The 16,306-nt window shown below is 42.8% G+C and overlaps 1 protein-coding gene across 4 annotated transcripts in view; it reads right to left on the minus strand.

Moving 5' to 3' along the window:
* The window catches only part of TBXAS1 (thromboxane A synthase 1), a 207,933-nt gene extending 192,120 nt beyond the window's left edge, over positions 1 to 15,813 (minus strand). Inside the window, exons 1-2 of one of the 4 annotated variants that reach the window (XM_082240544.1) lie at positions 15,656 to 15,813; positions 4,379 to 4,573 (exon numbers count right to left, since the gene is read on the minus strand). In XM_082240544.1, coding sequence (XP_082096670.1) covers positions 4,379 to 4,482 — 104 coding nt within the window. In that variant the 5' untranslated portion in view covers positions 4,483 to 4,573; positions 15,656 to 15,813. Of the gene's footprint in view, positions 1 to 4,378; positions 4,574 to 5,662; positions 5,683 to 9,734; positions 9,806 to 15,655 lie in introns of those variants that run through there. The other 3 variants (XM_082240547.1, XM_082240545.1, XM_082240546.1) reach the window with 3 other exon arrangements.
* Between the last annotated feature and the right edge of the window lie 493 nt (positions 15,814 to 16,306).

Consider the following 16,306-nt stretch of genomic DNA (forward strand, 5'->3'; position numbering starts at 1 on the left):
AAAGATCTTTGGAGCCAATCAGAAAAAGACACCCCAAGTTGGATGGAGAGGGGGAAAGGGGATTAAAGGCTATGGTCAAACAGACAAGCAGAGAAAGACGGGTAAGTTAGTCCCTCCATTCAAGGTCTAACTAAGTGCAGGAAAGCAGCAAGAAGGATCTGGGCCATCGTGTTATAGCTATAACTTAATAAATCTTTAAAATCACTTTGTCTGATCTATCACTGCTTGGGTTCAGAAGGCGAGGTATGCATCTTCAAGCACTGTTGTAGGATCCCTACTCATACCTCATAAAATAAAATTCTTACGCAACTCCCAGATCAGAGGCAAAACCTCCCAAGCAGTTCTGTGGGCAAAAGTACCATTTAAGAAGGATCTTGCACCCCCACCTGTGACTCCATAGCTGAAACCATGTGGGATTTCATGGCTATAAATCATTATGAGGAATAAAAAGCAACAAGCACATTATTATTATTATTATTATTATTATTATTATTATTATTATTATTATTATTTTATTTGTTTTGCTACATCAAACATTAAAACAAACAAAAAAAACATACATCAAGCACTTTTAAAGATACTGGAGTTTTCTTTTGCAGTTTTAACCTTGAATAATATCCAAGAACAGATATTAAAACCTTGCTGAGCAACATCAACATCTGGGTGACCTTAATCCTGAAGTGAACCCCCATCTGCGGGGCGTCATATTTCTCTAGTGGCAAAATTAAGTGCAAGCCTGGAGATGCATCCCAGAATCCTCTGCAACATCAGAGAGAGTGATGGACCAGTTTCCTTCCATGCTGTGTTGCTGGAGGCGGGTGCACTTTAGCTGAGAAGATGCTCCCGAACCCTTTGCAACATTACGACAAGTTCTAAAAATGTACCTCTGGAGCACTATAATTATTTATTGAATTATAAATTATTATTAATTATCTCACCCTATCTCCAATGAGCTCACAGTGGCACATATTGTTATCACCCAAGAACCAGTTCTAGCCTAATAAGAACCCTGTAAATTAAGCCGAGAGACAAGGTGACTGACTGGCCAAAGGTCAGTCACTGACTTTGACGGCCAAGTAGAGATTTGCCCTGAATCCCAGTCCTGGGAGCTTGTGATGGACCCAGGAGTGAACAGGAAAGAGGGACTTAAGGAGTAGTGAGGTGAATGACTTTGGCAGCAAACTGGTAGACAGCCATGAAAGAACCAAGACTGAGACCAGAAGACCTCTGTTAAGGATATGCTAGTTACATAACAGGTTAGTTACCCTGCTTTAGTTTTAGTTATAGAATCATAGAATTCTAGAGTTGGAAGCAACCCACAGAGTTATCTGGTCCAAACTCCTTACTGAAGTCCAACTTATGAGGAGTTGTTTTGTGTATTATCGCTAGAACTCTTGTTTTAATGATGGGTTATTTAGAGCTTTTTATATTATTATTGTTTTAATTTGATTTTACTAGGTCTACACGTGAAGGATGGGCTTATAATTTGAACCAATCAGTCAGCCAAGAGAACACTGAGGCGGTCTAAACAAGAGATGACCAGAGCTTGGACAGAGTTTTTGCAGATGTATATCTACAAACCAAGAAGAACCATGACTGGGTTGTAACTTCAGCTGACACCAATCTGTTACGAAACAAACTAAATGCAAAATAAAGGTGAGGAGATCACCCAGGAATGCAAAGGACCAATTTTATTGTCCTTTCTTAAAACCCAGCATACAAATGTCCTCTGGAACATTTGCTTAAATGTGGCAATATTGATACTCAGTCAAATTTTTATTGTTTGTAACCAATGACCATTATGATGTCAAAACATGATGTTCTTTGTTTAATTGCTGGAATAATAATTTTAGAATGCCTCAGGTTTTCTCCTGATAGAGCCACCTGAAGCAGCCATTTCAGTACTTTTGCATTTACTTTGTGCACTAGCAATAAGCATAGTCCTTTATTCCATTGGATTATTTCCCCCCTCCTTCTTTTTGACATATGGTAGTGATGTGCAGACCTATTTTGTTCAATCTTTCCTTTATGCAGGTGTATACATCTCTTTCTTTGCAACACTCTACAAACAGCAATAGGTTGAAGGGCTGAAGCCCAGTGGAAGAAGATCTCTTCTGTATGCAGAATGTCTCAGGTTCAATTTCTGCCATTTCCAGGTAGGGCTAAGAAAACACCTGAAAACCACAGAGAGCCATTGCCAATCAGGGTAGACAATGCAAAACTAGAGGGATCTGACTTAGTTTAAGGAAGCTTCCTGCATTCCGCTTTGATTTTGGAACCACAAATAATATGTAAGAAGTCCTCAGAATCCATGTTTACAGCCATGATGATGGAGTAACATGGTTAATCCTTTCCTTCATACTATTTCTCCTCTGCCCAGATTAACCTTGCTACATATACCCTCCACCAAAGATACTTGCTCCACAGTACCGATTTGAGTTAGCCACCAACCTAGACAGGGTATTGGAGAAATTCACAGAGAATAAGGCTATCAATGGTTACTAGACATAAGAAGAGCCCTGATGAATCAGACCAAAAGCCCATCTAGTCCAGCATTCCATTCTCACAGCAGCCAATCAGATGCCGAGAAGCAAGATATGAATACAATAGCACTCTTCCATTAATGAACCCTAGCAAACAGAATACAGAAGCATAGTTCCTTTGATACTGGAAGTAGTACATAATCAAAGCAGCCATTGGCAAAGTCAATTCTGGCCATATAGAATCTATGTTCATGTCTTGCTTGTGGTCTTCTGGTTGGCCATGGTGGAAAACAAAATGGTGGAAAAAATAGGCCTGCTGCTCTGACCAAGCAGGGTTCTCCTCCTTACATTCTTATGGTACCTGCATGCTTTCGCCTACAGGATAAATAATAGCTGGGGTGTGTGATTTTTTAATTTACTACTATGGGCACAATCCAATTTCGTCCATGGGATGATTCAGATCACAGATCCTGAATTTGCAACCGGGCCTTGGATAAACACTTCCATAGGGTGAACCATCTCACACTAGAATATACTCATTAAAGGAAACTACATTGTGTAGGATAAACCATGGATTACTGTGTCTGATTACTATGTGCGTCTGCACATAGCAGCACCATGATCACACCCATATATAGGAATGGGCAAAACAGTCAATTTCAGTTTCTTGTTTTTCTTAATCTTAAATTCAGTTCTGCACATTTCCGCATCAGTTTGAGATTTTATTTTTAAAGCCCTTCAGAAAATTCACCAGCATTTTAAGGTGTGTTTCTCCAAATGTATACAATTTTGACTATACACACACACAAACACACACATTTTTGCAAAGCAATTTCCCCTAAAGTAAAGCATTTCTGTAAGCTATATTCACCAATGTGTGCATTTTTATGAACACTTTACTCCAGCATATGCGTTTTTATACGTGTTACTTGGCCGGAAAACTGAACTGCTATATTTGGAGAAGGGCAGAATTCGAAGGACTGCTGTGTTTCAGTTCTGGTCTTATTTCAGAAAGTATGAATTAGGCAATTTCACCTTTAAATGCAAACTCAAATCAAATTTCTCCCCCATGGCTATAGCTACAAAGAGTCTGCCTTTGTTTCAGCATATTATTTCCATACAACCTTATGGAAAGTTTGTCCTGGGTAACTTTTTACTGCCAAGGGGAATCTAGTCCTGAAACACATCCATACTTAAGAGCTGATTACCTATAAGAGCCTCATTACAATGTTATCCAGGAACAAAACAAAATATAATAAACTTCTATGGAAATTCTTTAGGGGAAGAAGAACCGATCTATAGCCTTTAATTAAAAGGTGTTTTAATTACCCAATTTAAAGAAATACTTGGAGCTTTGTTCTCTGTTAGCTACAGTGTGTGTTTCCAATACATTTTTTAGAGTTGTCAGCCAGCTGAACATTTAAATCGATCAGCCTTCTTGTTATCCATCTATTAATTGATGTCAATATTACAGCACATCAAGGTATTTAATTACACTAACAGTTTCTCTCAGTGAGTAACACATAACACCTTATGGAAATGCTCTTCGTGAAACTTTACTCAACTGATATACAGATGGTGTATGACATCAGGAGATTACAGAAGGGGAGCCCAGTTAAAATGCAACAGTAAATTTTTAAAACAAGGAATCAATCAATTTTGTCAATTAATTCTTGCAACCATAAAGTTATTGCAGGAATTGCCATCTTCAAAGAAAGGAAAATTCTGGCTACGGTCTGGCTCACTTATGCATGTGCATAAAGTCCCACCGAAGACCGTTCAAACTGGTCTTCAGGGCTGCAACTTTAACCCAGAACCCACTGAATACTGAACTCGTGCTGCCTAAAAATGTATTCATATCAGACTTCCACTGAACATTTAATGTAACCACTTACCAGCCCAAGAGGATCAAGAGAATTGCCAGTAAGGTCACCGACAGTGCTGTGCCATTCATTTCCACAAAGCCGAGACTAGAGACAGCCATTAGTCCCATTTTCATCAACAGCAGCTTTAGACTGGTAGAACAGGAAAAAGAAGGGAAGTCTCAGTTTAGGTGGTAAGAGCCGTCCAACTCTTATACAGATGGTAATCTGCAACGAAAGAGGAACCAAGAACGTCAGTTTGACGCAGTCTAACTCCAAACCAAAAACGCCAACTTTTCCTGCTCTTGCTGCCTAACAGATGCAGAATTGAGAGTTTACGGCATCAATAGCCCCAAACAACTCCTTCTCCCCCACCCCCTTTAATGACTGCAGCATCAATAAATATTTACATAGTTGCTGCCTGAGATATCAGAGCTGGCCCACAGGTTTTGCAGCAAGGGATGAATAAAAGATAAGAACCATCTCGCCTCTCGTGACCTATAGATTTAAAAGCCCGGAGGGCAGTAGGTGAGAAATCGATGGAACTTCCTTATCACTTTTTAATAGAAAATATCCTAGACAATATGAAGATTTGGGGATGGCTCTGCTGATTAATAGGAATGATGTTCGACAGACAGCTCTGGAAATGTGCTACTCAAAGATTAAGACTCCGTCAGGCAGTGGGAGGGCAAGTTTCCTTCTTCTCAGAACTGCTAATATGTGTTAGTAAGGTTCATCTCTGGAAGGAAAGGAAGAATCAGTCTCCATGGCAATGCAATCCTTTGCATTGAATCGGGAGCCCAGTGAAGATATGAGGGGGCCTTACATTAAATCCCATAGGCGTTTGGTTGGCCACTGTGAGAACAGGATGCTGGACTGGACTCGGCCTCTTATAAATATAAAACTTATAAATATAAGTTTTCTTATATATATAAATATATATATAAGAAATATAAATATTCTTATAAATATAAAACTTGATCCATCTTCTTCTTATAAATATATAATATATAAATAAATATTTTATATATATATATATATATATATATATATATATATATATATATATATATAACTTGATCCATCAAAGTCAGTGCTGCCCACTTTGACTGGCAGAAGGTCTTTGCCAGCAAGGCCCTCCCCCATGGGTGTAGCCAAGGGGGGGGCAGCTGCCCCCCACAGATCAAGCAAAACAATATAAATACTTAACTGACCAATCACATCGGTTTTGCCCCCCCCCAACCAAAGGCCTGCTCCCCTACCCAAGTCCTGCCCCCCCAATGCCTTCCCCAAGATTCTTTTCACTGGAGACCAGACCTAGGACTTTTGGCCTGCAAAGGTTGTGCTCTATCACCAAGCGACACTCCCTCCAATCATTGATTTTTCAATCACAGATGGTGAAGACCAGACTTTCCCCAACCTGATACCCTTGGGATGTTTTGGACTATAACTCCCATCAAACCCAGCCTGAAGGAATGAAGGAATGTGTGGGTGTGAGAGAGACAGATCAGGACTGGGAGTGAGCCACACCTGACTCCCAACTCCATAAAGTCTGCAACTGTGGCCACCTTTGATCTCTATCCCCCCCTCAGGCAGGAGGGGAACCAAGTTATCTTACAACCAGAGTGAAAGTAACAGCCAGCTGAAATTCCCTCTTCATTGCAACACCTTCCTGATTCCTTTGAAAGACCTACCTCTTCACCCAAACCATTTTCTTATCTTTTATTACTCAGCTATTTTGAGTGATGGTTTTTACTGACTTGTTTATGGTGCTGTACTGTGGACAGTTGTTTGAGTTTGAGGAGTCCTTATTTTTTTAATGTACTGTAAATTTGGGGGTTTGGATGGATTTTTGTTCTGATGTTTTCCAGCACTTCACCCTAAGACAGACAGACAGACAGACAGACAGACAGACATAGATATAGATAGATATCTACCCTATCATCTATCTATCTATCTATCTATCTATCTATCTATCTATCTATCTAAAAAATGAAGGGCTGCAGAAAAACATTATTTAAACACTATTTAAAATCAATACAAGGGCCAATCTATAAGTGTTGTTCATTGTCGGAAAGCAACTTAATTTCCATTTTGAAATGTAAATAGCAGCTGCATAGGTGTGCAGAATCAGGACTGTGGCACATGGGAAGGAGGCTTAACTCTTTCCCCTCCGCTGCTACAGTCATGATAAAATTCACTCCCACCTTCTCCAAACTGCTACCTGTCTTGACAGGAAAGCTTCCCTAAGTGCCAACAGAAGATTCTCTCTTAGGGAAAAGCAGCAGCTATGGGGAGTGGGAATATGATTTCCCCCCAGGGCCAAGCAACCCCACCACCACCACATTCTACAGCCTCCATTCTGCTTACCCCACATCCACAGTGGCATTCAAGTATATATTATCCCACTTTCCACTGCATTTCCCCATCACTTTGCTTCTGGCAAGAAATCTGATGAGACAAGGGGAGAAGTGGGTTTGTTGTGCAAGAGCACCAAATCAGCTTTCCGTGTGCCACTTCTATTTTGCCTGCTTGTGACTGAATCGCACCCAAAAAAACAAAGTCTCTAGAAGCACCCTAAGTCATTTTATCCATAGAGGGAGCCCATAGCAGATGACTTTTCCAGTTTCTCCCTCCTCTGTCAGGGCACTGCTCATTCGTGTAGACTTCAGCAGCCATGCACCAAGACAAACTAGTTGCAGTAATACCTGCAACTCATTCCAGATCTGAGGAGAGACATCTAGTCACCGTACAAATTCGCCAATAACCTTCTTCCAACATAGCACATTGTTTCAGCAAAATCCTACTAGTTGCCACTGGTTGCTTGAAAGCTAGAACGTAAAACTAGATATCCAGCCTCTGGAACAAGCCCAAGTCTATTGACGATGGCTTTTTAAAAAGAATTAAACACACAAACACAAAGTTTTTTTGCAGTTTGGCCATATTTCTTAAGAATTAGATGTCTGTGTTTTCCTCGAGCAGCTCTGAGAAATGGGCACTCAACAGCCTAAATTCCCAGAACTATAAAAGAACAGAATATATAGTTTCTCCCAAGGGAACAGCTTTGATTTAACATTTGTGGCTTCTCTAATATCTGGCATTTTCTACTCTTGTTGTAAAAATAAAATTGCTAACAAAGTTTAATTCTAAGGTGACTTGGCCCTGCTATTACCAAATCATGTTATGCTCCCTGAGCTGTGTAACCAAATGAATGCCACCCCAGCGTTCTCTAGAGAAGAGACTACTAAAAGGGTTATCCAGTTCCCCAGCTCTGCATAGTAGTTCACAGAGACACCCTAACTTTATTGTATTAATAATGCCAGCGGCTTCCAGATGCTAGTCACTCCGGATCAATACATGCTCTGCCACTTTACCGCTAGCCAGAAAGAAACTGCATTAAACTCGAAGACAGGGAAATTACAGCAGACTACCCCTCTCAGCAAGGAGGGAGTTTTCCTTCAGTCCTTACATTCACTGAGCCAGATGGACCAATGGCAGCATCCTATGATCTTGCATAGCAATGTACGGTTGCCAAGAAAGGTGAGCAGGAGCCTTGAGCTCTCAACAGTCAGCATCTGGGCCCCAGACTGAGCAAGCACATAGGCCACCAAGTCACAGTCTTCTTCACTATGGCGAGATGGAGTGTTTTCGTAAGAATAAGATGGATAGCTCAGTTGGTTAGAGTGTGGTGCTGATAATGCCAAGGTTGAGGGTTTGATCCCTGCATGGAGCAGCCTCATATTCCTGCACTGCAGGGTTTGGACTAGATGATCCTCAGGGTCCCTTCCAACTCTATGATTCTATGAAGTATTTCTAAATTTGCTTCTATACATATAAATTACATATCCATATTCTATACATATAAATTAGCATGTGAAAAGTGTATGCAAATCTGTAAACCCTCTTTTTTTTTTAGTATGCAGAAGTAGTCGTTTTATGATCCAGAGCCATTCATGTTAGCACTACCTTTGGCTGTTTAAAATTATAAAAGCTTATATTTTTATGTGTCCATGGGATCATTTTATTTTGCGTAAGAGGTTTTTATATTTTGTAAGCCACTTAGAAACCTATTTCAGCATTAAGCTGTATACAAAATCATCATCATCATCTTCATTTAAAAATGTAACAGAAGGCATTCAAATAGCTCAGGGTACAATGTGTATTTTGTGGGGGTGGCCTTCAAAAACCATGCTTTTATCCTTGTGGATAAATGCATAAGCAAGACAGAACAGACATATGAATGTGAGTTCTCAAGCCAGTACTTGTTGGGGTGCAGGGTGTGGGGAATCACTTAAAGCATCTTTAAAGTGCATGGCTTCCTGCAAAGAATCCTGGGAACTTGTAGCTTTGTAACTACAGATCCCAGGATTCTTTGGGGGAAGCCATAACTGTTAAAAGTGGTATAATAGTGCTTTAAATGTATGGTGTGGAGGTGAGCTCAGTGGAGCCAATGTGGGATTTTCTTCCAGTGCCAAAAGAGCCAGGGGTTTTCTAGTTTGGCCCTAAGGCAGTTCAATGCATGCCTTGGAGGAAAGGCAGTAAGATATGGATGTGTGGCTGGGGAAACCCAGCTGGATGAGAGAGGTATAAATATTAAAATTATTGTTATTAAGAAATAATCATTCATTCATGGCTAGCCATGACTAAAGCCTGGTTGGCAGACAGTAGTAAGCAGTCAGTGGACTAGGGGGACTAGACTAGTATACCTTAAATGTTCCCCTGGTGCCTCCTTCCCAAAGCTTGGGAAGCTTCTGCCCAGCTTAGGGAGGGTGATGTGATGCTCATGCGCACGATGTCCTGTGCATGAGCATCATGCCTTCCTCCCTAATCAGATTCACAAGCTGGCACCTCTGGCCTTAACTGTTCCCCTATGAAAAATGTCACCACACGCCATTGTTGGTCGACATATTTCTGAGGATGCAAAATCCTCATACTGAGACTGTACCCCCCACATCCACAAGGGGATCTGTTTTCATGCAAGAAAATAATAAAGTTGTTTACTTATTTCAAGCAAACAAGCTTCCCACTGAACACAGCCATTCAGCACCCACCTTCATGTGCTGGGCTCAAAAGAGTTTGAACAAGGGGACTGAAGGTAAAAAGAATGGCTGTATCAATGTGCTCCCCTAGATAAGCTCCATAACTCCAATTAAATCTGTTGGAAAAATAGGTGTGCGCTGAGATTACACCGCTGGCTGCCGCGCTGTTAAAGCAACACTGGCACCAACTCGCCTCCTTTGCCTTGACATCAATTGGAATAAGCTTGCATGTGAATTGCCCACCCAACCCCCGTAACATATTACACATCAAGACTAGCACACCGATGCTTAAAGAGGATTGTAAACCTTGGAGAACACAGGTTTATAATGGAGCTAAAACACCAACGCACCTTTAACTATAGCAGCCCTGGGAGAAAAGATGTTGCCATAAACTCCGCTTCACTTTCCCAGGATATGCATTTACAATACATGAACGACATATATCAGCTTCTACACTTCCAACATACAAAGGTCTTACATTTTCCTTTCCACCAGAGGAATGTAGTCTTATCAGCCTGTTTCAAAGGCGGAAGGAAAGGGCTCAAAAGAGAAAGAGGGGGCAGAGGGAGAAGTAAGATCTTGTTTTTGTGTTGCTGGAAATAACAATCTTGGCAAATAGACAGCAGTGTGCTAGTAAATGTCAAAACAGTTTGCATTATAATGATCTATTTCTATACAATCAACCGAAAGCCAGAAGTTCTGTGTTGTCTTCTTCCCATGCTACCAGCATGGAGCCATGGACAAATGTTTACTTTAAACTATTCATTTTACAGTAAAATGCCCTAAAGTTCAAGGCAGGGTTGCAAAAGCCAACTCTCCGGTATACACCCCAAACTGTCAGTCAAAGCGGATCTTGACAACAAAGGCTTCAACAAGACAAAATTAAAAAACATGTTTGCAGAGAGAGCGCCCACCAACTTTTTGTTATTCAAAATTGCTGCTTGAAAACGTTTTTTTTTTCATTCATTCAACAAAATATAGACTACCCCAGTTAATTGTACACCAGCAATGAATGACATAAAATAAGAAGAAGTTTCTCTTCAGCCAGGCTCCAATAACTGAGCTGGGAGCTGAGGCGCCAGCTTGTTCCACGGGGGGGGGGGGGGGGAGTGTTACACACATGACATCATACATGTGACATGGAGACAAGCCGGGAGCTCCCCTCCCAGCATCAGCTACTGTAATTGGCGGGGAGGAATTCAAGATGCCATTTTGGGGGTGCCTCGAATAAATAAATCAGACTGAAGCTGGGTTGTTTGAGTTCTGCGTGAGGGTTGCGGGGAAAAGAGGTTTCAGCCCCCTGGCTCCAGGCACAATTTGGGGAACGGGCAGGAGAAAGACAAAAGAGAGGGTGCCCAGACCTTCCCCTCTCCATGTTCCCTCCCTAGAAAAGGAGGAGTTAAACCTCGCTTCACTGCAGTCACGGCGAAAATCTACCCCCATACACCTCAGATTAAAACATTTAACTCCCGCAGGCCACACAATTAATGTAACAAGTAGTTAGGCCCCATCACTCTAGCTGCTGCACTCTTTATGTTTCAAATATTAAATTGCAATGGAGTTCTTCGCTAATAAAACATTTACTGTTTCCATCACACCTCGAGGGGTATGATCAGGGCCACGGAGCTGCCGCAAGTGTACACAATGAGAATCCCCTGCAGTCAACAAAAGAGCAAGTGTGGAGAAACTCTGGCTGGTAATATGGTTTTGTCCCCCATATATTCCCTTTCAAGGTGCAGGGAGGGTGTTCCATACATGAATGAAGCTGCAGGGAGAAATGACAAATACATTACCCAGTCACCAGGTGCAGGAGATATTATTCAGGGTACTGACTTAAAAGAAGAAACCATGCATTTATTTCACAGGTATACGACAAATGTCACTGTCCCCAGTTGCATCCAAAAACCCTGCAAACTCCACTTGGAAATAAATGCCACTGGGTTGAGCATCTGACGCACAGAATTTAGGGTAGGTTCGCCTTTGTCCATTTAAAGGTGTGGCAGCGAGGACAAAGTGAATCAGCAGGTTTACTGCCTCCATAAAACTCGGAGCACCAAGTCTGAACACATCGAGGTATCATGGAAATGGTGACCTCTGTAGACTCAGAAAGCTACACTTGACACACAGTGTCTAGAATGTAATTATTGCATTTATATCCCCTCTTTCTCAAGGCATCATGCAGGATTCATCCCATCCCATTTTATCCTTACAACAGCCCTTTGAGGTAGTTTAGGCTAAGAGCAAGTGATCAGCCCAAGGGCACCCAGAAATCATCACGGCCATGTGGGGATCTGAATTTGGGCTTTCCTCCCCTCCAATTCTAACCACCATAGTTTGGGTCCTATTATTTAATTTTCTCATATATATTTCTGTCTTGGTACTCTAGAAGAGAAGTCTATCATGCCAGTCTCCCTGAAGTGCTAGTTTTATCACATGCAGGAAATGCATTCAGAAAATATCACACCCTCTTCGCCTGCACCTGAACTGATATAAGAGTGTCCAGAATTCTTACTGCTGGTACCGGTGACCCATGAAGGCCTTCATTGGTGTACCAGCCTCTAAGCTTTCGTAAAAAAAGCAGTCAGTCTCTAGCCCTCCTAGAAAGAGAGTTATGACGCAAATGTGCACACCACTCCAAAAGGCCTGGTGAAACCCTGTTCTGGTATATGTAGAATAACTTTTAACAAGCAGATTTCCACATGGAACCACACTGCAGGGGAGCACTATGGCATGGCACCTTGATCATTATGCAGCATGCCACAGTTCTCTTCAAGCACCAAAGTGCACTTGGACTTCACTGCAGTTGGTCCTCTTTTTTGCCATTACAGCTGGGTCCGCCACTTACGTGAAAGTTCAGTTCCGGGGGTCTGCATGCAAAGGCAAAATCACGCAAAGTCAGGAACCCCCTGAGCATGCCAGAGCCCTCATACTTCCTTGTCAGATCCTGCTAAGAAAGGAAAACACGCTGGGTGCACAGGTAGGTTGTGTGTATAAATGGGGGTATTTAACAGGACTCCTTTCAGCAAAGAAATGGCCTAGCACCCAATGTATGCCTTTTTCTTTTCTGTTCGTTCTTTCTTTCGCACATGGATCAAACTAGCATGTCTATATGTTTGAAAATGCTAATGTTTCACATATTATTTAGCTGTACAGTGGACGTTCATGTTGCAAATGTGATCTGTGTGGGATGCACGTTCACAACCCGTGTCTGCGCACGCGCAGGTTGAGATTCGGCGCTTGTGCACATGTGCGACCGCCGAAACCCGGAAGTAACCCATTCCAGTACTTCCGGGTTTCGGCAGTCCGCAACCTGAAAAAAATGCAACCTGAAGCAGCTGTAACCCAAGGTATGACTGTAATTCCCGCATTGCAGGGTGGGGGGTGGGGTTCGACTAGATGACCCTTGGTTTTCCCTCCCAACTCTACAGTTCTGTGATTCTACTACAGTGGTGCCTCACAAAACGAAAAGAATCCGTTCCACGAGTCTCTTCGTCTTGCGGTTTTTTCATCTTGCGAAGCAAGCCCATTAGCGGCTTAGCGGCTTAGCAGATCAGCTGATAAGCGGCTTAGCGGCTTGGGGAAAAGGGGGGGAGGAAAAAAGCCCCGCAGGAACTCGCAAGACATTTTCGTCTTGCGAAGCAAGCCCATAGGAAATTCGTTTTGCGAAGCACCTCCAAAACGGAAAACCCTTTCGTCTAGCGGGTTTTCCGTCTTGCGAGGCATTCGTCTTGCGGGGCACCACTGTATTTCTATTTTTATTATGCTACTGCTGCTGCCACCTTAAGCACCAATACTTTAGGATATCTGAGGCACTTTAGGCCGGTTTTGCCAACTTCTCACACAAATATTATTTTATGGCCCTCTGGCATGTTAATACCAATAACAATTAAGTTATCAGAGCAGTCAAATCTAGTAGACACATTTTTTAACATAAGAACCACACCAATTCTTTTAAGCATTGCTGCTTTGGTTTCAGATCTCATAGATTGCTTTCTGCCAAACAAGCAAAAGTGATCCCACATTATTCTCTGTCATCGGTTAAAAACGTGTCTCGCTCTCTGACCTCAAGACAATGCTTGCTATGTTGCTGCAGCTGGTACTTTTCCTCATTTATGTATTAAACTCAGCCCTTGTGTCTTGTAGGTCAACTGGCCAGAGTCAGCCTTACTGCAAAACAACCTTCCCCAACCTAGTGTTTAGAACTTCAACTCCCATCAGCCCCAGGCGGCACAGCCTTGTTGCTTGAGACTGATGGGAGTCCTAGTCCAAAACATGTGGAGGGCATTCTGCTAGGAAAGATGCTCTAAAGCAGGGTTTCCCAAACTTGGATCTCAATCTGGTTTTGGGCTACAGTTCTCATCATCCCTGACCACTGGTCATGCTAGCTAGGGAGGATGGGAGTTGTGGTCCAAAACCAGCTGCAGACCCTCTAAGCCTGGGGAACCGTGCTCTAAAGCAATGTGAATTCAGTGCATCACAGAAGTGAATTTGCTAACAAATGCTCCTGCCAGAAATCCTGAAAAGAGGCTGCCAGTCAAACTGAGGCAATACTGAACTGACCAATGGCTCCGTTTGGACTAAGGCAGCTTCTTGGCTTCCTTTCGTTTGTGTGTTTGGTTTAGAAACATACCTGTGACACAAACCCAAATGATCAGCTGGTCTCAGACAGGCCTGTGCAGGCAGCTAATTTTTTTGATCCTGGAGGAAGTGCAAAAGAGTTGAGATCCATGACACGTCATAGCCTACCTGATCCTCCATCAGCCCATGCAGGTAACAGAGAGCTGCCTTGGTGGTTCATCTAAGCTCAGTATTGTTTACACTGGTTGGCCATGGATCTCCAAGGTTTCAGATAGGGATCTTTCCTAGCTCTGCCTGGAGATGCAAATCACAACCTCTACAAGTGAGCAAAGACTCTTCCATTTCAGCAAGCAGAGGCTGGTCTGGCCACATTTACAGTCTTCTGGGGGGACAGGACCGCTTTCCGCTGAAAGGCAACTTGAGATGCAAGCAGAGGAGGAACTGAAAGCCAGAAGCAGACCTTCTGAACTTCCAGTTTCAGCTTCCCTGAAAGCAGAGCTTTAACCTCATGACCACCAGCTCACCCCTGTGAGCTGCTCTTCTCTCGTTATCACTCCGGCATGGAAGCCACCACAGTGCCAAAGATGGCCTGAGAAAAGTCAAGCGCTGCTTGGCAGGAGCCCATCCTCGTGCCAACACCACTCCTCCAGAAAACAAGAGCATTAATTAAAAAATAGATATTTTTGCCTGACGCAATTCCATAAAAATTGCGCTGTCATCTTGTCTGAGACCTGAGATTGCCCTTCTCCCAAGGTTGCCCTTCCTAAAATGCATGGATGAGTGAAGACTTGGACCCAGGTACTGAGGTCCTAGTTCAACCCTCAAAGGCTGCCCCTCAAGCTGCTCTTTCAGGCCCACAGCCTCCCCCCAGACCACACCCCTCACAAGCCCAAGTATTTTTGCCTTGTTGGAATGTTGCCACAAACTAATAGCGCTTTTTGCTTACCAGGATGCAGGACAGAGAGATATGTGCAAACATGTAGAAACTAGCCTACAGTACAAAGACAAAAATTAAAATTTATTACCCTAGCTACTTTTGCCTTTAACCCTGCTCACCACTGGCATGTGCCCCCACCCCACCCTCAGAAGGTGGACTGGAAAAGATTTCGCACTGCTCCCATAGTTAACTTGAGAAGCCCCCCCCCCCAAAAAAAAACCAGGGTGTGTGTGCACATTAAACCCCGTGGAGCAGAAAAGGACACAGCACCTTTCTCAGCCCCTTTTCCAAATACCTCCCATTATGCTGCTCTTAAAACGACACTAATACAACAGCCAGCTAGGAAGGAACACAGGTACCACACACGTGTCGTCAGTTTCCTCATTTGGAAGCCCAGCAAATGAACCGCAAGGGGAGCAAAAGCAATTTTAGAGGCATAACAAAAACTATACCGTGCAGCTGCAGCCAGAAGTCAGCTTCATTCATTCTCGAGGTCAAAAGGCTGCAATCGCAAATGAGGTTTCTTGATTCATTTAGAAATTGCGGGGAGAACACAGATACCCCCCCAGTTCCTAGGAATGCTGAATCTCTGGAGAACCTCTTCCACGTGTTTATATAAGAAAGCAGGCATTCAACCACCCCGCTCCCTTAAAATATCATTAACTTTATTACCAATTGAATGAGCTCAGGTTCTAAGGCAACAGCCTCTCTCTCCAATGCATGATTCATTCAACAGAAACACTAAAAGCTCCTTACCTTTACAGTTGGAACATGCTTTGCCCACAAGTTTCTTCTGGCTGGCTGACTCTCAAGTAGGAAATGCATTAGTTGCATGCTTTGAAGGCGGGGCGAAGGCTATGGGCTGGTATTTATTTTTGGGGGGTGGACTTCCTCAGATGAGGTACAGGTGTTTCGAAATCCTAACTTGAAGAAGCCAGGAGCAAGGAAACGCTAGAACTACTATTCGTATCTGAAGAAGTGTGCATGCACACGAAAGCTCATACCAAGAACTAACTTAGTTGGTCTTTAAGGTGCTACTGGAAGGAATTTTTTTATTTTGACTATGGCAGACCAACACGGCTACCTATCTACTACTATTCCCAGCATTCTGTTCTTCCGCCACCACAGGGCACAATGGATTGTGGGAGCTGTAGTTCTATTTTCCACGCTGTGCCTAGAGGACTTTTGCTAGGCGGGTGGGTGGGGAGAAATGTAAATGCAAAAATCTATCCTTGCATGTATAAGGGAGATTGTCGGTCTGTTTCACGTGTTCTTTTACAGTAAGAAAAGATATCTCCATTGTTTTGGCGTTTTATAAAGACTGGCTTATCTTTGCGATACTCTGCTTTGGCGATGGCGCAATTCACTTTCAGGACCTTTCTACATTTAAAAAAAATATTTATTTTT

This window comes from Podarcis vaucheri, assembly GCF_965113315.1.
Source record: "Podarcis vaucheri genome assembly, chromosome: 10".
Classification (NCBI taxonomy): Eukaryota; Metazoa; Chordata; class Lepidosauria; order Squamata; family Lacertidae; genus Podarcis; species Podarcis vaucheri.